Source organism: Mustela putorius, unplaced genomic scaffold (genome assembly GCF_011764305.1).
Source record: "Mustela putorius furo isolate JIRA1106 unplaced genomic scaffold, ASM1176430v1.1 tig00537350_pilon_pilon_pilon, whole genome shotgun sequence".
In the NCBI taxonomy this organism is placed as follows: domain Eukaryota; kingdom Metazoa; phylum Chordata; class Mammalia; order Carnivora; family Mustelidae; genus Mustela; species Mustela putorius.
In genome coordinates this window covers 23,586,157-23,613,444 of record NW_025422471.1, presented here as the reverse complement: position 1 = coordinate 23,613,444, position 27,288 = coordinate 23,586,157, and the positions used below count along the sequence as shown (strand labels likewise).

General features: G+C 36.6%; 1 protein-coding gene across 6 annotated transcripts in view; it reads right to left on the bottom strand.

Annotated features, from left to right (window-relative positions):
• Window positions 1–27,288, bottom strand: part of AP3B1 (adaptor related protein complex 3 subunit beta 1) — a 352,907-nt gene that overhangs the window by 238,031 nt on the left and 87,588 nt on the right. For 4 of the 6 annotated variants that reach the window (XR_006604977.1, XM_004766831.3, XM_045074384.1 and 1 more), the window contains 2 exons: window positions 20,393–20,468; window positions 4,797–4,871 (listed from right to left, as the gene is read on the bottom strand). Coding sequence is in view for 5 of the 6 variants with exons in the window: in XM_045074384.1 (XP_044930319.1) it covers window positions 4,797–4,871; window positions 20,393–20,468 (151 nt within the window). In the remaining variant the exon portion in view is untranslated. Of the gene's footprint in view, window positions 1–4,796; window positions 4,872–20,392; window positions 20,469–25,279; window positions 25,306–27,288 lie in introns of those variants that run through there. The other 2 variants (XM_013063674.2, XM_013063676.2) reach the window with 2 other exon arrangements.

The window sequence follows — 27,288 nt, the reverse complement described above, 5'->3', positions numbered from 1 at the left end:
TGAATTCTCCCCTCGTGGTGCAGTAGCTGTTTGTCCCTCTTTTGCTCAGCTTCTTTATTCTCTGTCATTTGGTCTTCTATATCACTAATTCTTTCTTCTGCCTCATTTATCCTAGCAGTGAGAGCCTCCATTTTTGATTGCACCTCATTAATAGCTTTTTTTATTTCAACTTGGTTAGATTGTAGTTCTTTTATTTCTCCAGAAAGGGCTTTTATATCTCTCGAGAGGGTTTCTCTAATATCTTCCATGCCTTTTTCGAGCCCGGCTAGAACCTTGAGAATTGTCATTCTGAACTCTAGATCTGACATATTACCAATGTCTGTATTGATTAGGTCCCTAGCCTTCGGTACTGCCTCTTGTTCTTTTTTTTTGTGTTGAATTTTTCAGTCTTGTCATTTTGTCCAGAGAAGAGTATATGAAGGGGCAAGTAAAATACTAAAAGGGTGGCAACAACCCCAGGAAAATATGCTTTAACCAAATTAGAAGAGATCAAAAATCGTGATGGGGGAGAAAGGGGATAAAAAGAGGTTCAAAAAGGAAGAAAGAAAAAAAAAAAGAAAAGAATTTAAAAAAAAGAAAACACCTAAGAAAAATATAAAAAAGAAAAAATATATATATTAGATAAACTAGTAAAAAATCGTTAAAAAGGAAAAAGGTAACAGTTAAAAAAAAATTTTACCCGAAGGCGAGAAAAAAAAAACAAAAAATGAAAAAGAAAAAAATTAAATTAACTGCAAGACTAAAAAAAATCACAGGGAAAAAGCCATGAGTTCCGTGCTTGGCTTTCTCCTCCTCTGGAATTCTGCTGCTCTCCTTGGTATTGAAACCGCACCCCTTGGTAGGTGAACTTGGTCTCGGCTGGATTTCTTGTTGATCTTCCGGGGGAGGGTCCTGTTGTAGTGATTCTCAAGTGTCTGCCCCAGGCGGAATTACACCGCCCTTACCCAGGGCTGGGGTGAGTAATCTGCTCGGGTTTGCTTTCAGGAGCTTTTGTTCCCTGAGCGCTTTCCGTAGAGTTCCGGAGGATGGGAATACAAATGGCGGCCTCCTGGTCTCCGCCCGGTGGAGCCCAGAGCCCAGGGCCGCACTCCTCAGTGCGCCCTCAGAGAACAGCGCCCAGTTACTCCCGTCTGCCTGACCTCCGGCCGCGCTCCGAGCTCACCGAGCCTGCGACCGGTTCAAGGTCACCCTGAGCTGCGAGCTTATTACTGTCGGCTCTGTCTCTGTAGCCGGCTTTCCCGTTCCAATACCCGCAAGCTCTGCGACACTCAGACACCCCCAATCCTTCTGTGACCCTGCGGGACCTGAGGCCACGCTGACCCCGTGTGGGCTTTGCCCCGGGTAGCCTCTGGAGCGATGTCCCTCAGCGGAACAGACTTTTAAAAGTCCTGATTTTGTGCGCGGTTGCTCCGCGCTTGCCGGGAGCTGGCCCCTCCCCCCGGGGTCTATCTTCCCGTCGCTTTGGATTCACTTCTCCGCCGGTCCTACCTTTCAGAAAGTGGTTGTTTTTCTGTTTCCGGAATTGCTGTTCTTCTTCTCTTCGATCTGCCGATGGATTTTCAGGTGTTTGCAATCTTTAGATAAGCTATCTAGATGATCTCCGGCTAGCTGAAGTAGTCTCAGCCTGCTACTTCTCCGCCATCTTGACTCCTCCCTTCAATTTATAAGAAATTCTAAAAATTACAATTCTCTACTGACAGAAAGCAAATCAGTAGTTCCATGGAGACTTAAAGTGGATCACAGCCCCGTATATAAAAGCTACATCTACAAAACTCTTAGGAAAAAGACAAGTATAAATCTTCGGTCCTTGAAGTTAAGCATCTGGATTAACTCAAAACGGATCATAGCACTATATATAAGCTGAATCTATAAAACTCTTGGGAAAAAGACAAGTATAAATCTTCATGGCTTTGGAGTAAGCATCCATTTCTTAAATATGACACGTAAAGCATTAACAAAAAAAAAAAAAACAGATGAACTGGAATTCATCAAAATTGAAAATGTCTACACTTAGAAGGATTCCATCAAGAAAATGAAAAGACAAACCATAGAATGAAAGAAAATATTTGCAAATTATATATCAGATAAGAGTCTACTATTTTGAATATATAAAGAACTCCAACAATAAACAACAGAAAGACAATCCAATTACAAGATGGTAAAAGGACTGGAATAGACATTTTTCCAAAGACTGTAGAACTGGCCAATAGATGCTCAATAGTTTTTTTCTTAGACAAATGCAAACTGAAAACTGCAAAAGCAGCCATGAGATTCCACTCCATACCATCTAGGAGAGCTATACTCTAAAAGAAAGTATTTTTTTCCAATCAAGAAAAGTAAGCATCATTGAGCATGTAGAGAAAATTATAACACATACATTGTTGATAGAAATATAAAATGATACAGCTGCTGTGGAAGAGTTTGGCAGGTCCTCAAGAAAACATTCAGTAACCATAAAACCTAGCAATATCACTGCAAGGGATACATAAGAGAGAAATGAACACACTGGTTCACACACAAACTTGTACAAAGTATTTATAGTAGTGTTATTCATGAGAGCTGAAGAGTGGAAACAACCCAAGTGTCACTGATGGATGAATATACAAAGCTCAGTACATCCATATGATGGATTATTATTCAGCAATAAAGAGGAATGAGGTACTGATGCACACTACAAAATGAATGGACTTGGAAAACATTCTAAGTGAAAGAAGCCAGACAAAAATGTCACATATTATATGACTTCACTTATATGAAATGCCCAAAATAGGCAAATCCATAGACAGAAAGGAGATTTAATGGTTGCATAGGGCTGGGGACATAAGGAGTGACCACTAATGAGAGCAGGATTATTTTTTGAAGTGACAAAATATAGAAGGAAGTAGATGGTGGTGATGGTTGCACAATTCTGTAAATACACTATAAATCACTCAAAGCACACTTTAAAAGTTATAGCATGTTAACTGTATTTCAACAATCTTAAAAAGATGACTGACTACAGCAAAAATAACAATCATAGGGGCGCCTGAGTAGCTCAATGGGTTAAAGCCTCTGCCTTCGGCTCAGGTCATGATCCCAGGGTCCTGGGATCAAGCCCCACATCGGGCTCTCGGGAGCCTGCTTCCTCCTCTCTCTTCCTGCCTCTCTGCCTACTTGTGATCTCTGTCAAATAAATAAAATAAAAAATCTTAAAAAAAAAATAACAATCATATATTTTTAGGAAGTTTTAACATATTTAAAAGTAAAATGCATGATAACCTGGGAAAAGATGGGAAGGGGAAAAGGAAGTTCACTGTCATAAGATTTCAAAGTATATGTGAAGTCTTATAATGTTACTTGAAAGTAGATAGTGATAACTTAAAGATGTATATTATAAATTCTAGTGGTAGACTCCAGTAAGAGAAAGACGGACACTGTATACCCTAGGGCAAGCACCTACTAAATAAGTAAAACAGAGATACAGCTTTAATAGTAATATCAATATTTGATTATGGAAAAACTCCCTTATATTCTTAATTTCTACTTCTTATACTCCACCTATTTCCACCTAAAGCATCTGCCCTGATGTCACTAAGTCCTTGAAGATATTCTCCAGTGGAGATTGCCCCTTCCGTCAAACTTTCCAGACTCAAAAACAGAGCCTAGCACATTCCCCACAGTTGATATTCAGTTGTAAGCAATGGGCAAAGAGGAAGCATGTGTGCTGGCATTTTCATTCTCATGTGCATATCACTACTTTCTACTGAGTAAACATATCCTCCAGATCATCACTACCATATCAGTTGACAGTGAGATGCATGACAGACATGGTCATTCAATCCTCTTCCTTACTACCTTGTATTCTTTTAAAAACAAGCCATTTGCTCAGATCAATCTCTTATCCCTGTCATGGAACTCTTCATCCTACTCATCCTACTCAACAGTTTCTACTCAATGGGCACTTATTTTTCTTTTGTACTCTATCAAAAGTTATTAGTCCATCTGACCCAACGTTACCTTGGCCTCAAAGTTCTTTGAATTCCTGTTTCAAACACTACTTACAAACCCACACAGAGACAAGTAACTGAAGGCTCACAACGCATCCTGCCTCTGCCCTCCTCCTGCTGTACAGAGTCAGGGTATACCAGAGCTAAAATGTTTCAAAAAGAACATTACATTTGGAATGATAATGATAATGGAAAATAATAACTTGGGTTTCAAACATTGCCCTTCTCTGCCTGAATTTAGGTCCATTTCATGCAGTATGTGCGATCTTGAATTTAAGTGCCTAGGGCAGAATTTCAAGTAAACTGGTTTCTAAGATTACACAATAAACTGCTATCATTCACCAAGGTGAATTAATCTCAATTTACTTTTCAGATTCTCCATCCAAAAAATCCAAATACTGCTTATTTATTTATTTATTTAAGATTATGGACATTTAAATTATAACCAAAAAAATCTAGTGATACATAAGGATCTTATGCTGCATTTCTAAGTAACTGAAAAGTATGATTCTTTTACAACAAAAGGAATCATGAAAACTATGAAACAAAATAGCACTCAAGGGGCACCTGGGTGGCTCAGCCTGTTAAGTGGTTGAACATGACTCTTGGTTTTGATGGGGTGATTATCTCGAGATTGTGGGGTCAGGCTACACACTCACACAGAGTCTGCTTAAGATTCTTTCCCCTCCTCCCTCTCTCTCTCTCCCTCCCCCGCTGCACTTACCAACCCCACCCCCACTGGCTCAGCAAACACTCACTCTCTCTCTCTCTCAAATAAATGAATAGAATATTAAAAAAAAAAAAAAGTACCTCAATATTTTTACTGGCCACATTCTTCACAACAGCAGGAAATAGTTCAGATGCATTTTTCCCTTTTGCAATCATCTGAAGAATAAAAGTAGAGTATTAGAGCTGAAACCTTTTTTAGATTAGTCATGTGAAAATAAAACATAAATTCTACATACATTAAATATTTAGAAAATGGAATCAGCAAATAAGCTATGGAATTAATAAGTTGAAGTCTTTTTGAGTTCTCTTACTACTCATCTAAATGCCTGCATCAAGAACCAATGACTTCTGTAACAATATAAATATACAAATACATAGACACTTTAAAGAAGAAATACATAGTAGTTTAAGACATATAATAAAATATTTACAGTAGTTTTCTCTGGCTAATGAGGGTATAAATACTTTTTAAATATTTATGCTATTCTTTATTTCCCAGGTTCTTATATTAAAATTATACTACATTTGCAATGGAAGCGGGGGTGAGGGTGGAATAAATGTTATTTTAAACAAGCTATTTCTCCCCTGGCTTTCTTTTCACGGGTCCCCCTACTTCCCCAACCACTACTTTCAAAGTTCCCTTCACCAAGTCCTCTTCTCTGCCCACTAAAATTCTGGGCATCACCATCTTTTCAGGCTATACTAATCTACAATCTCTAAAACTACTAACATTTCATTCACCTTCTGGACTTAACTTTCACACACTATGGGGATCAATTTCCCAAACTCTAGCCCTAACTCTGAGCCCTAGCTCCACTTCTATAACTGGACATCATTAGATATCTCTTTCATCTCAAACTTGCTGTCTAAAACCAAACTTATTTTTCATTGATAAAATGACATTCATGCTATAACTTCCTATTTCCACCAATTTTCCCAGATACCAGAAACCAAAGAATTATCTTGGGCTCTTTCAAATCTACAAAATAATTAGGTCTCATTGTGATTTTTTTATACAATCACATTAATCCTTTCTCACTCTTACTATCCTAAAATACTTCACTATCATCTCAGAAAGGACTTTTTCTAACAGTCTCCTGTTCCTGTCCAAATTTACATCACTGATAGTTTCACAAGCTTAAAACACTACTATAAAAGTCAGCCACTTGGAAAGATTTCAAAAGCCCCTGACTGCCTAAGAATCTAAACTGTTGGGCACCTGGGTGGCTCAGTCAGTTAAGCCTCTGCCTTCAGCCCAGGTCATGATTTCAGGGTCCCGGCATCAAGTCCTGCACTGAGCTCTCTGCTCTGCTTCTCATTCTCCCTCTACCCCTCCCCCTGTTCATGCCCTCTTTCTCTCAAATAAATAAAAATCTTAAAAAAAAAAATCCAAACCATGTAACTTAATATTAAATGCCCTCAAAGTTTGCAATATCCCTTTTAAGCACATAAATCATTATTGTTCTACACAAATGCTTTTGACAAATAAAAATGTACCACTACCAGAACACTCTCTGGCTTCTCTATGCCTTTACTCATGTCACAACCCCAACTCAATTCTTTTTACTCTTCACATTCCTCCCAAATTCTAATCACACTCCCTTCCTGAGTCATCTCCTAATACCTGGCCTACCATGTCATCTAATTCTAATTTCCTCTAGAATTTTCTTAATTCACATTTTCCATTTGGAAGTTTCTATGTGCTACGTTTTATTTCTATTAATTTAGTGGTATGTCTACCTATATCCCCATTTCCTATACTCTCATTCCCAGAATATCTTTATATCTATTAATAGTCAAGACTTTGATAGCTACAAAATAAAGTTTAAACTATAGGATAATTTCCTGGAAAAAGATTCTTTTTTTGTTATACACTATATCTAGGAAACTACCAAAAATTATGGAAACTATTAGTTTTATAAATTTATGACACATTTTAAAATATACTATCTGATATTTTGAACATTATAATCCCAGCTAGCAATTTCCCAATAAGACCTTTCTACAGGATAGCTTAAAAATACTTTAATACAAGCTAGTCTTTTTATATTCTATTTCCTTACCTGTCATATTATGGTTTGAGTATTTTGGGTTCTCTAAAAGATTTTATTTGTTTGAGAGAGAGAGAAAGAGAACGCAAGTGGGGGGAAGGGCAAACAGAGAGGAAGAGGAGAAGCAGATCCCCCCAGAGCAGGGAGCCCAAAGGAGGGGGATGACAACCTGAGGCAAAGGCAGACATTTAACTAAATGAGCCACCCAGGTACTCTCACTTAAGTATTTTGTAAATCTGCTGAGTAGTATAGAAAGTTCACAAAATACTGCAGCTAAAACATCTTTGAATGATTTTTACACCCCCCTCAATTCCCTCATCTATAAAATAAGGAGAGAGGGACCAAATGTTCTCTGGGGCCCATTGTTTCAATTATTCAATGACTACCTGAAGTCAGAGATCCTATCCTAAGGATTCCCCAAATGCTCTACAGAACACTCACTATTCAAAAAAATGTTAACAGATGACAGAAGAAAAAAATCCTATAGTCAAATTAATTTAACAATATTTGCTGGGAGAGCACTACATGCCAGGGACTACTGCCTTGATGATACAACTGTGAACAGTACACAATCCTTGCCCATTAGAGCTTACTTTCTAATGGGGGTGAGGGACAATAAATAAATTTAATATGTGAGATGGTAAAAGAGAGTACTGGGGGGGAAAAAAAAGAACTGTATGAGAAATGGAAAGTGCTAGGGTAGAGATGGGAGCTGCCCTCTTATTTTGTTTAGTATTTTGCTAGTATATATTTCCTATCCTTATATTTTTAATCTGCATCTTTGTATTAAAAGTGGGTTTCTGAAAGAAGGGGCAAGATGGTGGAGGAGTAGGGGAACCTATTTCAATCAGTCCGCTGAATTCCCTGGATAACTACCAGAGCACTCTGAATATTCATGAAATCAGACTGAGATGTAAGCTTACACATTTCTGGATCTCTATGGGGGCAGAGTTATCATTAGCCGAAAGGTACAAAGGACGAAGTTGGGATCACACAGAAGGATATCGGAGGATAAACAGATGGGGGAGGGAGCCACCAGAAGCAAGCCATTGCTTACCCAATACAAAAGTGCCCTGTACTTGGGGACCAGTGATAGCTTGGGGGTCGGTGGCTGCAAGATGGGAAAGGACTGATAACAGCACTCAAACAGAAAAAAGGGTTTTAAGGGACAACTGCTGGGACCTGGCAGCAAGAGGCATGCAGCGCATAAGCTCAAGGTCCCAGGACCATCGGCAGGACCTGGAGCAGAATTGGGTCAGTGGTCCCAGAACGGCAGCCGCGAGGACCGGGCTCACCCAGACCAGTATCACTTGCAGTTTTGGTGTCATGGAGTTACAGAAATAAGCAAGGGGCCTTGGCTGACCACTGAGATGGTCGCTGGCGGTGCGCATCACCTTTGGGAGGCTACAGTATTCGACGGAGTTTGCAGAGGGGGAGTCTGTGTGTTCTGGACCATTCAGAGAAGAGCAGGCTGTGTCTTCTCTCTGAGGCAGAGGCTCTGACCCTCTGAAAAGGCCCAAAAAGCCACCAGAGAACAAGAGCCTGAAAAACCAGTTTCCACAGGACCCAGCCCCTTTACAGGAGGAAGGGCAACTATACCCAAGCAGGATTGAATGAAAAACAATGCAGCAGGCCCTCCTGGCAAAGACAAGCTGAAAAGGGGAAACAAGCACAAAACATCCATTGGGTCCCCATAAAACTATAAAATCCCATCACCAGGCAAACAGTATATTAAGCTCCTGGTATTGCCTCACAGCCTGTATATTTCTTAGATACTTTTCCCTCCCTCTCTTTTTTTAAATTCTTTCACATGATTCTTGTTTATTTTTTTACCTACTTACCATTTCAAATAGGTATTTAATACAACATATTCCATAGTAACTTTTTAACTTCCTAACTTGAACTTTTTCATACATATACTTTTTTTTTCCTTTTTTAAAAATATATAGATATAAGCTTTAATGTAGTCCCTTTTTTCCCTCTTCAATACTACCTTTATATATAGAGCAGTTTTAATTTCACTATACCTCTGGAAAGCTGAGTTCTCTAACAAAGATAACAAGATAGTCCCAGGAAGAAATGAAATACCTTTCCTCCCCAACATCGAAGAATTACAACCACCTTCCCATCACCACCCTCTTTTTATTTTGGGGTTTTTGTGGGGGATTTTCTTCTTCTTTTATCGGTCTTTTTGTTTGTTTTCGTACTTTATAAATCTTACTCTTGGGGCTCATTTTGGCTGGGTTTTTGTTTTTGTTTTTTGGCAGTGACTTCCGATTGCTCTGAAACTTCCCAGGGTGCACCCTGCCTAGGTAGTGGTTGATATTTTCAGCTACACATCCCCTCAACCACAACTCAACAGAATGACAAGGAGGAAAAATTCCCAACAAAGAAAAAACCCAGAGACAATGGCCTCTCCAGCAGATCTAATGGATATAGATTGACACAAGATGTCAAAAATAGACTTCAGGGTAGTAGCTATGAAGACAATAGTCAGGCTACAGGAAAATATTAATGGCAACATAGATTCATTAAGGGCAGAAGTGGGAGCACATCGGGCAGAGCTTAAAAATACTATCATTTTTGTATGGCATCGTAAGATCCAATCTAATCTAGATACTCTAACAGTTATGGGAAATGAGGCAGAAGAACGAATTAGTGACCCTGAAGACAAACTGAGAGAAAAGAAGGAACAGGAGGAGACCTGGAACAAATAGCTTAAAATCCATGAAAACAGAATTAGAGAAATAAATGATGCCATGAAACATTCCAATGTCAGAACTATCAGGATCTCTGAGGGGGTGGAGAGAGAGAGGACCAGAAGATATATTTGAGCAAATTGTAGCTGAGAACTTCCCTAATCTGGGGAAGAAACAAGTAATCATGTCCTAGAGGCAGAAAGGACACCCCTCAACATCGATGAGGGCAGATCAATCCCTAGGCATGTAATAGTAAAACTCACAAATTTTAGAACCAAGAAAAGCATTTTAAGGGCAGTTGGGGGAAGAGATTCCTTATGAACAGAGGAAGGAACATCAGAATAATGTCAGATCTGTCCACAGAGACTTGAAAAGGGCTGGCAAGACATACTCAGGGTACTAAATGAGAAGAATATGCAGCCAAGAATTCTTTATCTGGTAAGGCTGTCATTCAGAATTGATAAGAGGTAAGAAGCTTCCAGGACAGAGACTGAAAGAATATGTGACCACTAAGCTAGCCTTACAAGAAATATTAAGGGGAGGGCTCTACAGAAGGAGAAAGATTCCAACAGATATACCGAACAGAGACATACAGAGACCATCCATAGAAATAAGGACTTCACATGCAACATGATGACAATAAAATCTTATCTGTCAACAATCACTCTCAATATGAATGGCCTAAATGCTCCCATAAAATGGCAGAGGGTTGCAGACTGGATAAGACAGGAGCCATCTGAATGCTGTCTACAAGAGACTCATTTTGAACCTAAAGATACATCCAGACTGAAAGTGAAGGGATGGAGAACTATCTTTCATGCCAACAGACCTCAAAAGAAAGCTGGTGTAGCAACTCTTATATCAGACAAATTAGATTTTAGAAAAGACTGTGGTTAGAGATACAGAAGGACACTGTATCATTCTTAAAGGGTCTATGCAACAAGAAGATCTAACAATTGTAAATATCTATGAACCCTACACGGGAGCAGCCAACTATATAAGCCAACTGTTAACCAAAGAAAGAGACCTATTGATAATAATACATTAATTGCAGGAAACCTTAACACTCCACTCTTAGCAACAAACAGATCAACTAAGCAGAAAATCAACAAAGAAAAAAGAGCTTTGAATGATACACTGGACCAGATGGACCTCATAGATATATACAGAACTTTCCATTCTAAAACAACAGAACACTCAATCTTTTCAAGTGTGCAGGGAACATTCTCCAGAATAGACCACATATTGAGTCACAAATCAGGTCTCAACTGATACCAAAAGACTGAGATTATTCTTTGCATATTCTCAGACCACAATGCTGTGAAACTGGAATTCAATCACAAGAAAAAGTTTGGAAGGAATTCAAACACTTGGAAGCTAAAGACCATCCTGCTTAAGAATGTTGGGGTCAACCATGAAATCAAAGAACTTAATCAATTCATGGAAACCAATGATAACGAAGACACATTGATCCAAAAACCTATGGGATATGGCAAAAGCGGTCCTAAGGGGGAAAAACATAGCCATACAAGCCTCACTCAAAAAAAAAAAAAAAAAAAAAAGAAAAGAAAAACAGAGAAATCCCAAATATACAAACTATCTTTACACCTTAAAGATCTGGAGAATCAACAAATTATACCTAACCCACACAAAAGAAGGGAAATAATTAAGACTAGAGCAGAGATCAATTAATGAGAAACCAGAAATACAGTAGAACACATTAATGAAACTAGAAGCTGGTTCTTTGAAAGAATTAATAAGATCGATACAGATTGATAAGACAGATAGTTTTAGCTCTTCCATTTAGGTCTTTAATTCATTTTGTGTTTACTATAGTATATATATATATATATATATGTATATACATAGACATATATGTGTGAGGCATTTATGAGGCATATATGAGGCAAAATGAGGCAGAGGTCTAAATTCATTTTCTTGCAAGTGTATATCCAGATTTCTAAATTGTTAAGGACTATCCTTTCACCACTGAATGGTCTCTCACCCTTGATAAACATCATTTGATCATATTATGTAAGGGTTTATTTCTGCAAGCTCTATCAGGTCTGTCTTTGTCATATTACCACACTGTTTTGATTACTGTAGCTTTTTTTTTAAAGATTTTATTTATTTAACAGAGAGAGATCACAAGTAGGCAAAGAGACAGGCAGAGAGAGAGAGGAAGAAGCAGGCTCCCTGCTGAGCAGAGAGCCTGATGCGGGGCTCGATCCCAGGACCCTGGGATCATGACCTGAGCCGAAGGCAGAGGCTTTAACCCACTAAGCCACCCAGGTGCCCCTGATTATTGTAGCTTTGAATTAAGTTTTCAAATCAGGAAGTGTGAAACTTATAAATTTTTCAAGAATGTTTTGGCTATTCAGGATCAGTATGAATTTAAGGATAGATTATTCTGGTTTTGCAAATAAAATCACTGGGCATTTGAAGGGAATTACACTGAATACATATTCACTTTGACACTAACATCTTAAAAATACCAAGACTTCCAATCCATGAACAGAGGATATTTTTCCATTTATTTATATTTTCTCTAATTTCTTTCAGCAATGTTTAATAATTTTCAAGGAATGAGTCTTTTACCCCCTTGGTAAGTTTATTCCCAAGTATTTTATTCTTTTTGAAGCTACTGTAAATGGGACTATTTCCTTAATTTCCTTCTCGGACTGTTCATTGTTAGTGTATAGATGCAACTAATTCTTATGTATTGACTTTTTTATGCTGCAACTTGGCTAAATTCATTTATTTTTAAAGTTTATGGTAAAATATTTATTTTTCTAAATAGGAAATCATGTTGTCTGTGAACAAAGAAATTTTAGTTCACTTTTTAGTTCCTTGGCTATTTGGATGACTTTTATTTCTTCTTTTTGCCTAACTGCTCTGCTAAAACTTCCAATATTATATTCAAAAGAAAAGACAAAAGCAAACATCCTTGTCTTTATTGAAGAAAAAAAGCTTTCAGTCTTTCATCACTAACTATGATGGCAGCTGTTGTTTTTCATATATGGCCTGTAGCATTATGTTGGGTCAGTTCCCTTCTAGTCCTTGTCTGTTGAGTGTTTTATCATGAAAGATTATTAAATTTTGTCAAATTCTGTTTCTCTATCAATTGAGATGATCATGTGATTTTTTACCCCTTCATTCTGTTAATGCGGTGCTTTACAACAACAGACTTTCATATGCTGTTCATGTTCTTCTATAAATAATAATAATCTAGATCCAAAAAGCCACATGAATTCTTTAAAGTCAAGAAGAAAAACAGGAGAAATTGCGCTTTTCTAAATTTTATGGTTTATTTTTAAAAGTTCAACAGTTTTAATGTATAAATACTGGCTAATTTAAAAGGAAAGAAGGAAGGAACAGAAGGGGGAAGGGAAGGGAAAGAAAGGAAAAGGGGAAGGCAAGGGGAGGGAGAAGCAAGAAAGATAGATCTTTCCCAAAGGCAACTCTTAAACTTCAGCATTCAAGAATAAATGAAGAAATAGAAAAAGAACTAGTCCCTGATTTACATCCCAGAAAGTAACAATGGAGTAAAAATTGAAAGAAAACTCACTAAGATGTATTACTACTACTTATAGAACTGGTGTTGATGACTAACAACATGGCAGAAGAATCTTGACCCTTTACGCAATTTCCAACCCCAAAACAACAAAAAGATGCCAGCATCAACCACAAGATGAATCCTTGAAGTATACACACAACTGAAACATTTTTGTTAAAGGAATGAAGAGTGGAATTAGCAATGCTCAGAAAGGTTTAGACTAGTATGTTTATTATACATTAACTGGAGACAGTAAAGATTATACATTAGTTTCTTCTTCTTACATGGATTTTCTCATTTTTCCAACAATAATAATGTAGCATTTATCTTTGGCTTAAGATCTTTTTTTTTTAAGATTTTATTTATTTATCATAGAGAGAGCACAAGCAGGTCAAGTGGCAGGCTCCCTGCTGGACAAGGAGCCCGATGTGGGACTCAATCCCAAAACCCTTGGATCATGACCTGAGCCAAAGGCAGCAGCTTAACCGACTAAGCCACCCAGGTGCCCCATGGCTTAAGATCTTTTAAAAATATATTTAGAGGGCACCTGGGTGGCTCAGTGGGTTGAGCTGCTGCCTTCAGCTCGAGTCATGATCTCAGGGTCCTGGGATCAAGTCCCGCATCAGGCTCTCTGCTCAGCAGGGAGCCTGCTTCCCCCCACTCTCTCTCTGCCTGTCTCTCTGCCTACTTGTGACCCCTCTCTCTGTCAAATAAATAAATCTTTAAAAAAAATATATTTACAAAAACACCTAAAACTCTGAAACTACTTTTAATTTTTTTAGGATCAGTAATATCCAACCAAATACTCTGGAACATGTATGACTATGAAATAAGATAAAACAATAACTACAGGAATTTTAAGACTCTCATCAAAGAAAGGTTCAGATTTGCTCATTATCCTATAACTACAAAGCCAAGTAAACTAATCTGAGGAAGACCTTCAAGTTCTAATGCTTGCTAAAAGAAAATACATAAAAGATTCAATACACTGGGGATTTCAACACAAATATTCCATTCCTCCAAGGACTCCAGATTGTCAACTCATCAGTATTTTAGCTACAAAATCTTATTACTAATTCACTGTCTGAAACAACACATTTCGAATTCTCCTTGGTCCACTACATTTCACCAAGCAAGGATAAAACATGGACATGTGCTATAAACATTAGACACATATTTTTCAGAAATATTAAGAAAAATAATGTATGAGTGCTTCAACTTGAGTCCTGCTGTGTAATAAGTGACCACAAGATTTTGAGGTAGGCAGCTTTTCTTCCCAAAGAATGTTGTGGCACAGATGAGACTTTACTTAATACATGAAACACTGGAAACATTGCTTCATGATTCTAAGTCTCAGATATCACCAAAGAAATAAACTGTATCATTATGGTTTCTCAATGTTAGATGTTGCTGAAAAGATTCTCTAGTGAATCACAGGACTACCAACTATGAAAGATACAGATATGCATTGCCAGCACTTTGACATATTTTAGAAAATAATGTGGTTAAATACCCAACATTTAAAATTTTGGCAGATTAAATTCAGATATCTTTAAATGTTTTTAACTATGATGAAAAGACCTGAAAACTACTCTGCAATTGTAAAAAGTGACAAAACCCCATTTTCAGGGCTCATGATACACAAATTATAAAGAGAAATTTAAATTTAAAATTTACATTAAGAAAATACAAGTCTGGGATGCCTGGGTGGCTCAGTGGGTTAAGCCTCTGCCTTCGGCTCAGATCATGATCCCAGAATCCTGGGATCATGCCCTACATCGGGCTCTTTGCTCAGCAGGGAGCCTGCTTCTCCCTCTCTCTTTGCCTAAATCTGCCTACTTGTGATTTCTCTCTCTGTCAAAGAAAGAAAGGAAGGAAATAAGGTAACTTTGAAGCCAATATCAAATTCTGACTGACTGACCTCCAGGAAACTATTTCTAGCCAAAAGATGTTTGGAAATGATATACACACACGAACAGAAAAATTTCTAAATGATTTTAAAAGCTTTCACATAGGAATATGGTATTAACTAGAAATCAAATTAAAAGCTGGACAAAAGTAAAAGTGAATGAATAATTGCTCTAACAGCTCACTGAAAATATTTTAAGTAAAATAACTGTTAGTTACTTAATAAAAGGGCAAATAGCAGGGGCACCTGGGTGGCTTTGTGGGTTAAAGCCTCTGCCTTCGGCTCAGGTCATGATCCCAGGGTCCTGGGATCAAGCCCCGCATCAGGCTCTCTGCTCGGAGGAGAACGTGCTTCCTCCTCTCTCATTCTCTGTCTGCCTCTCGGCCTACTTGTGATCTCTGTCAAATATATAAAATCTTAAAAAAAAAAAAGGCAAATAGCAAACAATAACTGCTTACTGAAAATTGAAATGTATTACTCAATAAATAGTATGCAAAAACACAAAGTATTTTGAGAAAGCAGTAACAAAAAAGTAGAACTTAAAATTAAACACTAAAAACTATAATACACCTATGAGAGAAATTAAAGATGACCAAAACAAGTAAAGAAATAGAACCATGATCATGAGTCATAAAGCAAAATACTGTTAAAATGTTAATTCTCCCCAAAATTGATCTATAGAGTTAATGCAGTTCCAATATAGAGCCCCGTAGGTTTTTTCTCCATATAGAAAATGAGTTTAAAATATCTGAAAATAAAATATAAATCTCTCATAACTCCCTGACAATGTAATTATCAACCGAGAAAGTCCAAGCACAGAATACTGAAAAACTGTTAGAGATAAGAAGAGAGTTCACTGAGAAACATAATGCACAACACAGAAAAGTCATTTGTTTTCCTATATACTATTAATAATTAATGTTAAAAATATAATGGAGACCATTCAAAATGGCTACCAAGACTTAAAAATGCACAGAAATGAATCTAATAAGGAATGCACAAGATCTCTATGATAAAAACCACAAAATATAAATATAATGTTAAAGACAGGGAAAGAGAGATGAAAGCTAGAAGGGGAAGGGAATATATTAATTCCATATTATCCTAATCAAAGTTTAAAAACAATTTTAAACAGAACTTGGAAATTTGGTTCTAAACTTTATCTAGAGGATGAAACTTTCACTTTTTATGTCTCAATATTATTTAAAAATTTATATATATAATTACATCTTGTATAATATATTCACTTGTATAATGAAGAATAACTTCTTTCACACTTATTGAGATATAACTGACATATAACATTGTATACACTGAAAATAAGGTATTACTGTCAAGCCTCTCAGAACAACCATCACCTAGAAGACAAGGGATAACAAGTGATGGCTAGGATGTAGAGAAAAGGGGATCCTTTCTACTATTGGTAGCAATGTAAATTGGTACGGCCACTATGGAAAACAGTATGGAGGCTGCTCAAAAAATTAAAAATTGAACTATCATATGATTCAGCAACCCCATTTCAGAGTATATATCCAAAGGAAATAAAATCGCTATCTCAGAGATATCTATATTCCCATGTTCACTGCAGCACTGCTCACAGTAACCAAGATATGGAAACAACCCAAGAATCTGTCAACAGATGAATGGATAAAGGTGATATAGATACATAGATGTAATGGAGTACTATTCAGCAATGAGAAAGAAGGAATCCTACCATTTGTGACAAAATGGATAGATCTTGAGGGTATTATACAAAGTGAAAGAATAATTTTCAATTACTGATCATTCTATAGTTAAAAAAAACAAACTTGAGGGCGCCTGGGTGGCTCAGTGGGTTAAGCCTCTGCCTTCGGCTCAGGTCATGATCTCAGGGTCCTGGGATCGAGTCCTGCATTGGGCTCTCTGCTCGGCGGAGAGCCTGCTTCCCTCTCTCTCTCTCTCTCTCTCTGCCTGCCTCTTTGCCTACTTGTGCTCTCTCTCTGTCAAATAAATAAATAAAATCTTTAAAAAAAGAAATTTTGAAATTTACCTTTATGCAAACTTCTTAATGAGACAGTCTTTAAGTACTAGGCATATAGGACTATATTTATATTTCTTTTTTTACATTTCTTTGTGATACATTATTTATACCTAAATTACATTTTTTATAATCCAGATTATGAGAATATCAATGTTGATTTAACACTTTAAAAGAGTAATTTCAAAAATTACCAAATGCCACATTTCCAGATTTAGGAATTTCCACAGTATCCTCAGATTTAGTGAAATAATTTTTCCTACATGGAATGTAAAAGCCAAAATTTAATGAAATTAAGAGCAGTGCTTGCTTTATATGGTAGTAAGGGATTGTAACCTATAGGAGACCGAGCTGAAACCATCCAAAGCAATCCTGATAATCAATTATAACTCTTGCAATCAATCTTTGACTTTTAAAATTTTTATAAAAATATTAAAACTCTCTCAGTTATAATGTATAGGAAGCTGAAAAACAGTTAAACTAACATTTATTTAGTAGAATTTAGAACATTAGAAACACTGGAAATTAACATAGCAAGTGTAGTCCGAAATGGGTTTTTCTATTCTCACCATGTAAAATACAGAGCAAGCATCTTTTCTATGTTTTAGTGAATTACCAAACTCCTGTTCAAATTTGTATCACCTTCCAACATTTAATCCTTGGCACTTCCAATATTATAAATTATCTTCCAGAGTTCCTCTAATGGGAAGTTTTTTTGGCACCATTTCTTTCTCTGGCATATCTTCATCCTTTCATCACAACCATTTCCCTTACGTATGTTGAAAAGCTCACCTTTACTACATTCTTCCAGCTACATAAATTAGTGTCTCTCAAAAAATTGCTGTTTCACCATTCCCACTCTTGGCTCTTTCTCTATAACTCCATTTACTTTCTACCTGATTTTCATTTCCAATGTTACCACTTTTTTCGTTTTTTAAGATTTTATTTATTTATCAGAGAGAGAGAACAAGCAGGGGAAGCAGGTGGCAGAGGGAGAAGCAGGGTTCGATTCCAGGACTCTGGGATCATGACCTGAACTAACGGTAGAATGGAGGTAGATGCTGCCTGAACCACCCAGGCATCCCAAGTATTAACACTTTTATTTCTTTGCTGCATTTTCATCTTTGCTGACCAAATCTCTCATTATCCATTTTTATAAAATGTCAAGTGAGTTTCTCACTGGGAAGCAAGGAAGGAACACAACTACATGTTTTGCTGTCTGTAAATAAACCACGTAATGTACACAGTGACAAATCAATAAAAGATTTTGAAAGAAGTGACATAACTGATCACTGATCATGATGCATATTTGTTATCTATACAGTGAGTTGTGAACTTAAGAGTTACTGGTGAAGTTTGCACATTATGCAATTACTCTGTTAATAAGCCCTATAACTGAAATTTGAACCATGTTGTTGTGGGATTGGTATTATTTAACTCAACTATGTTAACTGAAATCTGTGTGTTATCAAAGCCATATAAAGCAAAAACTACTTGTCCAGAAATGCAATTATTTATACGGCTTAGTGTTACAACTGAAAAATTTACAAAGAATCTTGAACATGTCCCCTACATTACCAAATGACATAAACCTGAATTTAAGAATCAAATAACCTACAGGAATTCTACAGATGCAGTTAGTCCTTAACTTTTATAAATCTGATTTTCATAACAAGTAATTTTTTAACACAACATATTGAAACTGATAATTACCTTTCATAAAGGTGATATGAATTTAATATGTAAGAAAAGAAAGGAGGGGGCGCCTGGGTGGCTCAGTGGGTTAAGCCGCTGCCTTCGGCTCAGGTCATGTTCTCAGGGTCCTGGGATCGAGGCCCACGTCGGGCTCTCTGCTCAGCAAGGAGCCTGCTTCCTCCTCTCTCTCTGCCTGCCTCTCTGCCTGCTTGTGATCTCTCTCTCTATCAAATAAATAAATAAAATCTTTAAAAAAAAAAAAAAAAGAAAGAAAGAAAAGAAAGGAGGGGCGCCTGGGTGGCTCAGTGGGTTAAGCTGCTGCCTTCGGGTCCTGGGATCGAGCCCCATGTCAGGCTCTCTGCTCAGCAGGGAGCCTGCTTCCCTTCCTCTCTCTCTCTGCCTGCCTCTCTGCCTACTTGTGATCTCTGTCAAATAAATAAATAAAACCTTTAAAAAAAAAAAGAAAAGAGATTTCAACGTCTCATTTGGTAGCATTTCCTTCTGGAAAACAGTATTGTTTCAGTTGTGTTGTCACATTATACTATTTCAGTTGTGCTGTCACCTTATTATACAAGTTTATTTGTGCAATTATACAAGTATATTACATTTTGACATTATATAAAAATATGTGGGAAATAAAATCAACAATGGTAGTGATAAAAAAAACACAGAAGCAATAAGAAACAAAGGTTTTATAAATTTAATTCCACTGAGAAAAAAATCAAAACTCTTTAGCATTAGACAATCACTGAATTAAACAGTGTTTTCACTTTGAATGCAAAAAAAAAAGTGTGCATACAATACAAACTGCAAAAACATTTTATTAAAAATTGTATATACAACTAAAAACTGCATTATATTTTTAGCTTACTGACAACTGAACTCCTCTAATAACTTATTAGTAAATTGTTTAAATTTTACATTACAATTGAAAACTGGTTAATGGTCTTACACTTACCAATATTCATTAGAACTTCTATGATACAGGGCATCTGGGTGACTCAGTCAGTTAAGCATCTGCCTTTAGGTTGGGCCCTGATCTCAGGGTTCTGGGATCAAGCCCTGCATCGGGCTCCCTGTTCTGTGGGGAATCTGCTTCTCCCACTCCCTCTGCTCCCACCCCTGCTTGTACTCTTTCTCTCAAATAAATAAATAAAATTTTAAAAAAAAGAACTTCTATGTTCTTTTTTTGTTATTGTTATTGTTATTGGTAGTAAGGGAACTTGAAACACAGAAGACTGCTCACAATTTTTAGGCCATTAAATGACACAAGAAAATCCTTTCACTAATCTAGACTCCTTCCAAGTAGGAAGTCAAAATGTTGTAAATAATGTTATTTTGTCCTTAAAATGATTAGCTCTTTCTATCTCTATTAGTGAAAATCCTTTCACTAATCTAGACTCCTTCCAAGTAGGAAGTCAAAATGTTGTAAATAATGTTATTTTGTCTTTAAATGATTAGCTCTTTCTATCTCAGAGGAGAAAAATTTTGATATTAGAGATGGGGAACTTAGAACACAGAAAAGATAGAATTAAAACTCAAGCTCTGGAAAAAAAAAAAAAAAGCAAAACTCAAGTATTGGAATTGTGACACTCCAAAGTTCTTCCAAAACATTTTAGACAGGAAATACTAAGTTAATATAAAGGGAAAATGAGGTATTTGTCTTGGTACTAAATATATTATTTAACATATATTTAATATAATCACTACGTGTCCCTTTTCCAAAATTGAAATTATCTATTTTACCTACCCCAACGATCCGTTTCATAGCATCCAATTTAGCAGAGTCTTTGTTGCTTTCCAACATTTGCTTTAGATCTTCATTCCTATATAAAAGATAAGAAAAAACCTCCATATTTCAATTTTTACATTATATAGTTATTAAAATACAGTTCTTAAAAATTAGAAATAATGGGCGCCTGGGTGGCTCAGAGGGTTAAGCCTCTGCCTTTGGCTCAGGTCATGATCTCAGGGTTTTGGGATCGAGGCCCACATCAGGCTCTCTGCTCAGCAGGGAGCCTGCTTCCCTCTCTCTGCCTGGCTCTCTGCCTACTTGTGACCTCTGTCATATAAATAAAAATAAATAAATAAGTAAATAACCCTGTCTTTTTAAAAAAAATTAGAAATAATGAATATTATAAAACGTCATTCTTAAATATAATTAAATATATATTTTCATCTACTCTACAAATATTGAAGTGCTACATTGTAATGAAGCCCATCAATCATACAAAAATATAAAACTGTACCTCAGTTCTGGGTAAAATATCTATGTGAACATAGGCATAAAGATTCTCCCATCTAAAAATCTCCTCTGGATTAATCATCAAAAAGAAAAAAGAAAAATTCTTGAATTACCACTAAAATATTTTCATAAGCCAAAAAGTAAGAATTTTCTTTTCTCAAGAAAGAACACTCATCAAGAAAGGCTCACTCAAACCATCCCTTTTTAATCCCTACCTCTCCTCCGTCAAAAAAAAAAAAAAAAAAGAGGGGTGCCTGGGTGGCTCAGTGGGTTAAAGTCTCTGCCTTCGGCTCGGGTCATGTCCTGGGCTCTCTGCTCGGCGGGGAGCCTGCTTCCTCCTCTCTCTCTCTGACTGCCTCTCTGCCTACTTGTGATCTCTGTCTGTCGGGTAAACGAATAAAATCTTTAAAAAATAAAAAAAAAAAGAACTTGAACATGAGGGCAAACACTCAGGGATACTCCCTAATCAAAGAATTATGTAAAGCCAATTTTAACACTTGAATGAGAAGACAAGGTGATGAACCAGAATAGTTAGTTAGTAGTAAGGATGAAAATGTAGGATAGATGCAAGAACTACCTACAAGTTGAAATCAGTGTGATGCAGTGACGGTGAAGAATGAGATTGGGGCACTCAGTAAGGATATTCTGTGTTTCTAATTTGGACTGACCATGCTACCATGTAAGATAAAATAGACACTTCCTATTTCCCAAAACTAATTGCTATATAAACATCCTTAAAAGTGCAGAACAAAAACTATCACTACCTTACACAGAAAAACTGAAAAAAAGAAAAAGAAAAACATAAGAACACTTTTTTAAAGATTTTATTTGAGAGAGACAGACAGACCACAAGCTGGGGGAATGGAAGGCAGAGGGAGAGGGAGAAGCAGGCTCCCCACTGAACAAAGAGCCAAACACTAGGCAGAGGCACAGGCAGACACTTAACCTGACTGAGCCATCCAGGCACCCCCTAATCCACAACAAATTATTTTGCTCACAACTGATCTGCTCCTATCCTAAGTGAAACTTCTCCCAGCATATTCTCCCAACATATTCCCCCTAGCTAAAGAAAATCTGTAATTTGCAATCTCTAATCATTTTTCCTTCAACACGAAAGGACAGATTTTTAAAAGTTATATAGCTAGGCGAAGAGTTCTCACACTTGACACCAAAAGTACAGTCCATAAAAGGGAACACCAATAAACTGGATCTCATCAAAATTTAAAACTCTTTCTCCCCATTAAGAGGAAGAAAAAGAATAGAGACTGGCAAAACTATCTGCAACCATATTGCACATATTGCACATAATCGATAAAGGACTAATATCCAGACTATATTTCAAATTTCAAAATTCAACAGTTAACAAAAAAATTTCAATTAGAAAAGGGACAAAACTATGGATTAAACTATGTTTCCTTAACCCCAAAGGTGACTTTACTAGGGCCTTTAAAGAGATCAGTAATTAAATAAGGTCATAGGGGTAGACCTCTAATCCAGTAAAAATGATGTTGTCCTAAGAAGAGAGAGAGAGACATCACTGGTGCACACCCACAAAGAAAAGACCATGTGAGAACAGAGAAAGGAGACAATCAAATGTAAGCCAAGCAGAGGCCTCAAGAGTAATCAAACCAGGAATTCCAGTATCCTGGGAGAACTGTGAGAAACTGTGAGAAGTAAATCTCTGTTGTTTAAACTACACAGTCTATATTTTGTTAAGACAGCCATAACAAACCAATAGATTTTGGTACCCAGAAATGTAATGCTGCTATAACAAACCTAAAAATGTGCAAGTGGCTTTGGATAGAGGCTGGAACAGTTTGGAGGTGCATATTTAAGACAAAAAAACCAAAAAACAAAAAAGCCTAGATTGCCTTAAAGAGAGTGTTAGTAGAAATATGGATGTTAAAGGTGATTGTGATGAGATCTCAGATGGAAATGAGGAGCATGTTATTAGAAACTGGAAGAAAGGCAATCCTTGTTATAAAGTGGAAGGAACTTGTCTCCTAATTTTCTTCTAGTGTTGTATGGAAAGTGGAAGTTAAAAGTAATGAACTTGGATATTTAGCAGACAAGATTTCTAAGCAAAGTAGTAAAGGCACAGCCTGGTTTCTCCTTGTTTCTTATGATAAAAGTGAGAAAGATAAACTGAAGGAAATGTTAAGCAAAAAAAGAACTAGAACTTGAAGATTTGGAAAATTTTCAGCCTATCTATATTGCAAAATATAAGAACTCTTCATTGGACCTTTTTCAAAAGTGTGGCTAGAAAATTATTTCACCAAGATTACATGGGTACCAACTCATGAATATAAGCAGGTGTCAGAGCAGAAGCCAGAGAGAGAGATGGGATTATACCACAGAGACACTGCCAGCTTGGAGTAAAAGGGAGAAAAGAAACAAAATGAGGGAAGTCTGTCGGACTTCAGGATTCTACATGACAGGACAGCATGAGGACGCAGAGAGATATCAGCCAATGGTACACCAAGGAGACAGGCCTGAGAAGAAACCAAACCTGCCTTCAGTATGATGGTAGACATTTGGCTTCTAGAACAGTGAGAAATAAATTTCTGTTAATCAAGCCACCCGTTTCGTGGCATTCTCTGATGGCAGCCTTGGCAAACTAATACAGATATCAACAATTCACTAAAGGAGGTACACATTGCGAAAGGCATATGAAAAGATAACTGCATTACCTATTAGGGAAATACAAATTAAAACGACAGCAAGATATAACTACATATATATCAGAATGGCTCTCATCTAAAATTTTTTAAAAATGGGGCACCTGGGTGGCTCACAGTTGGTTAAGCACCAACTCTTAATTTCAACTCAGGTCATGATCTCAGGATCATAAGATTGAGCCCCGCACTGTGCTCTTCGCTTGGTGTGCAGCCTACTTAAGATTCTCTCTCCCTCTCCTTCTGCCCCTCTACCCACTCTTACATGCTCTCTCTCGAAAGAAAAAAAGAAAAGATTAAGTTAAATTTAAAAACAGTAACAACACCTAATGATAGAACAGAGAGGAACTGGATCACTCATTTACTGCTGGTAGGAACTTAAAGGGTTACAGCCACTCTGGCAGTTTGGACAACCAAGTAATTTCACTGTTGGGTATTTATCTCTGGGAAATGGAAACTGATACACAAAAACCTGCACACAGGAATTCATAGCTGCTTTCATCCCTATTAGCCAAAATGGAAACCCAGATGTCCATCCACAGATGAATGGTTCAGCATGGAATACCACTCATCAGGTTAGATAAACTATTGATACATAAGACAACTCTGATTAATCTCCACAGAAATATGCTGAGTGAGAAAAGTTAATTCTAAAAGGCTAAATACTGTATTATTCTACTTATATAATAATTGTGAAATAACAAAATAATAAATTATAGAATAAAAAAATAAATACAAATTATAGAAGCAGAGAAAGGTCAGTGGCTTCTGCACATTAAGATCAAAAAAGGGAAAGGCGGTTATAAAAGGGAGATGGAACAGTTATGCATCTTTACTGATGTGATGATGATACATGACACAAAACAGAATTGAGGACACACACACAAGTAAATACAAGTAAAGTCTTAAGTTCAATCTAAAAAACCAATTATATAACAATTAATGGTTCATTTATAAGAAGACAAAGAAGCCAATCAAAAATGAATGGTTAAAAAAAAAAAATGGTCAAGTGGTGCCTGGCTGGCTCAGTGGAACATGTGGTTCTTGATCTCAGTTATAAGTTCAAGCCCCACCTTGGCTAAAGGGATTACTAAAAAAAAAATGGTTAAAATATGTCAAGACATTTCACAAAAGATCAGGAATACCAGTAAGCATATTAAAACCCGCTTAAGATTATTAACTATCAGGAAAATCCATATTAAATGAGATATCATTAACACCCAATGGAGGAACTGAAATTAAGAGACTGACAATAACAAATGTTGCCAAGGCTCTAGAGAAATGAGAATTCGCACATATTGTTGGTGGGACTGTAAGAACAACAAAAACACACACATACACACACTCTCTCTTTGGAAAACTGGGTGATTCTTACAAATTTAAACATAAGCCTATCATGTGACCCAGTCGATTCCATTTCTCAGAGAAATAAAAACATATTTCCACATAACAACTTACATGAACATTCATAGCAGCTTTATTAGTAATAGTAAAAAACTGGAAGAAATATAAATATCCATTGGTAAAATGTGACTTAGCCAAACACTGGAATACTACCCAGCTATGAAAACTAATTACTGATAGATGCAACACAGTGGATGAATTCTTAAAATCATTATTCTGAGTGAAAGAAGTCAGACACAAAACAGCGTGATTTAATTCATTTAAACTTACAGAAAAGGCAAACTAATCGAGACTGAAAGCAGATAAGTCATACCCCAGGGCCATGGAGTAGAGGAAGAAATGGAGAGCCAAGGAACGTAAGAAAACTTTATTTCATAAGATGGTGGAAATGTTCAGTATCTTCTTCACTGTGGCGGTGACTTCACTGGTACAGATACCTGTCAAAACATCTAATTACCACCTTTGGGTGGATAATTTATTATATGCAAATCATACCTCTGTAAAGCTAATAGTAAAAACATTCATAATGTTTTATTCAGGTGTGAATAAGATGTCGTGTTCTCCTAAACAAGACCAAAAGACATAAATCTACTTCTGAGAAAAACATTATGAGGAATCAGATAAGCCACCACTTTATACTCAGATATCAATTAAGCTTCATCCATGCTTACTCAAGAATTTAAATCACTACATACTGTATTTTAGTATATCAAAGCAAAATCTTCTCAAAGAAACTAAAAGGAAACTAAGACTGTATTATTACAAATTGTAATTAACTACTTACAATAGTTATTTGTTTATAATTAGCAATCTTTCAACTTTTCACAAGGCAGAAAAAGGAAAAAAAACTTATGCCACATGACTACTTCATGAAACAGTTCAATCACCAAAAAGTATGAGAAACCTGGGTGGCTCAGTTGGTTAAGCTGAACTGCCTTCAGCTCAGTTCATGATCCCAGGGTCCTGAGATGGAGTCCCACATCAGCCTCCTTGCTCAGTGGGGAGTCTACTTTTCCCTCTGCCCGCCTCTTAACTTCTTTGTGCTCTCTCTCCTTACCTCTCTGACAAATAAATTAAAATCTTAAAATTAAAAAAAAAAAGTATGAGAAACCCTTGCTTAGGTCTATGAGTAAACCAGAAAATCTTCTTTAACTATACATAGAAATCCTGGACACAAAACTACTAACTAGTGTTTGTACACTTTATGAATTTAAGCCTCATGTACACAGTAAGCACTTACTAAGAATGAATGATCAATCAGATGTTATTACAGGCTAAGTTATATATCTTCCAAAATTCCTATGAAGTCCTAACCCCCAAAATGTGGCTATTTGGAGACAGAGCCTTTAAAGTGGTAATTAAGTCAAAATGAGATCAGGATGGATGGACCTTAATCCAACATGACTTGATGTCTTTGTAGGAGATTAAGACACAGACAAAGACAGAACAAGGGATGACCAGGTGAGGACACAGCAAGAAGGTGGCCACCTGCAAGCCAGGGAAAGGGGTCTCAGAAGAAATCAGAACTGCCTATTTTGATCTTAGACTTACAGCCTCCAGAAATTGAGAGGAAATAAGTTTCTTTAAGCCATAGGTTCTGTGTCTTTCTATTATGGCAGCCATAGCAAACTAATATGGAAGGTAAATGTTACAAATGGTCATTACATAAAAACATAAATAAACAAATAAATACTAAGTACATTTTTTTCCAAAGAGTAGAGGCAATGAAATTTATTATGCAAAAAAAAAAATTACTCTTCTTTTCGAAGCAGCTCATAAAATTAAATACAATGGTGACAACTAATGGGACACAAAAATAGTTAAATAATTAAAACAGTGACTTTTCTCTAAACTTACAGTTAGAAAATACACAAGTAGTAGAGAAAGCAACACATAAAAACTGTATCTGAGGATATACAACTACCAAATAATAAAATATCATAAATGTTCACTGGATTACATTTAGAATCCCTTCTTAAAACTTGTCACTCTTCTATACTGCAAAGGTAACTGAAAGGAATATTAAAAATAATATGCCTGGGTGGCTCAGTCAGTTAAACATCTGCCTTTGGCTCTCAGTTCATGATCCCAGGGTTCTAGAATCGAGTCCCACCTTGGGCTCCTTGCTCAGCGGGGAGCCTGTTTCTCCCTATGCCTACTGCTCTCCCTGCTTGTGCTGTCTCTCTCTGACAAATAAATAAATTCTTAAAAAAAAAAAAAATGAGTTTGCCTCAATTAGAGAAGTAGACATAGAATATATTAAAAAAAAAAAAAAATGGAAGGGTGCCTGGGTGGCTCAGTGGGTTAAAGCCTCTGAAAAAA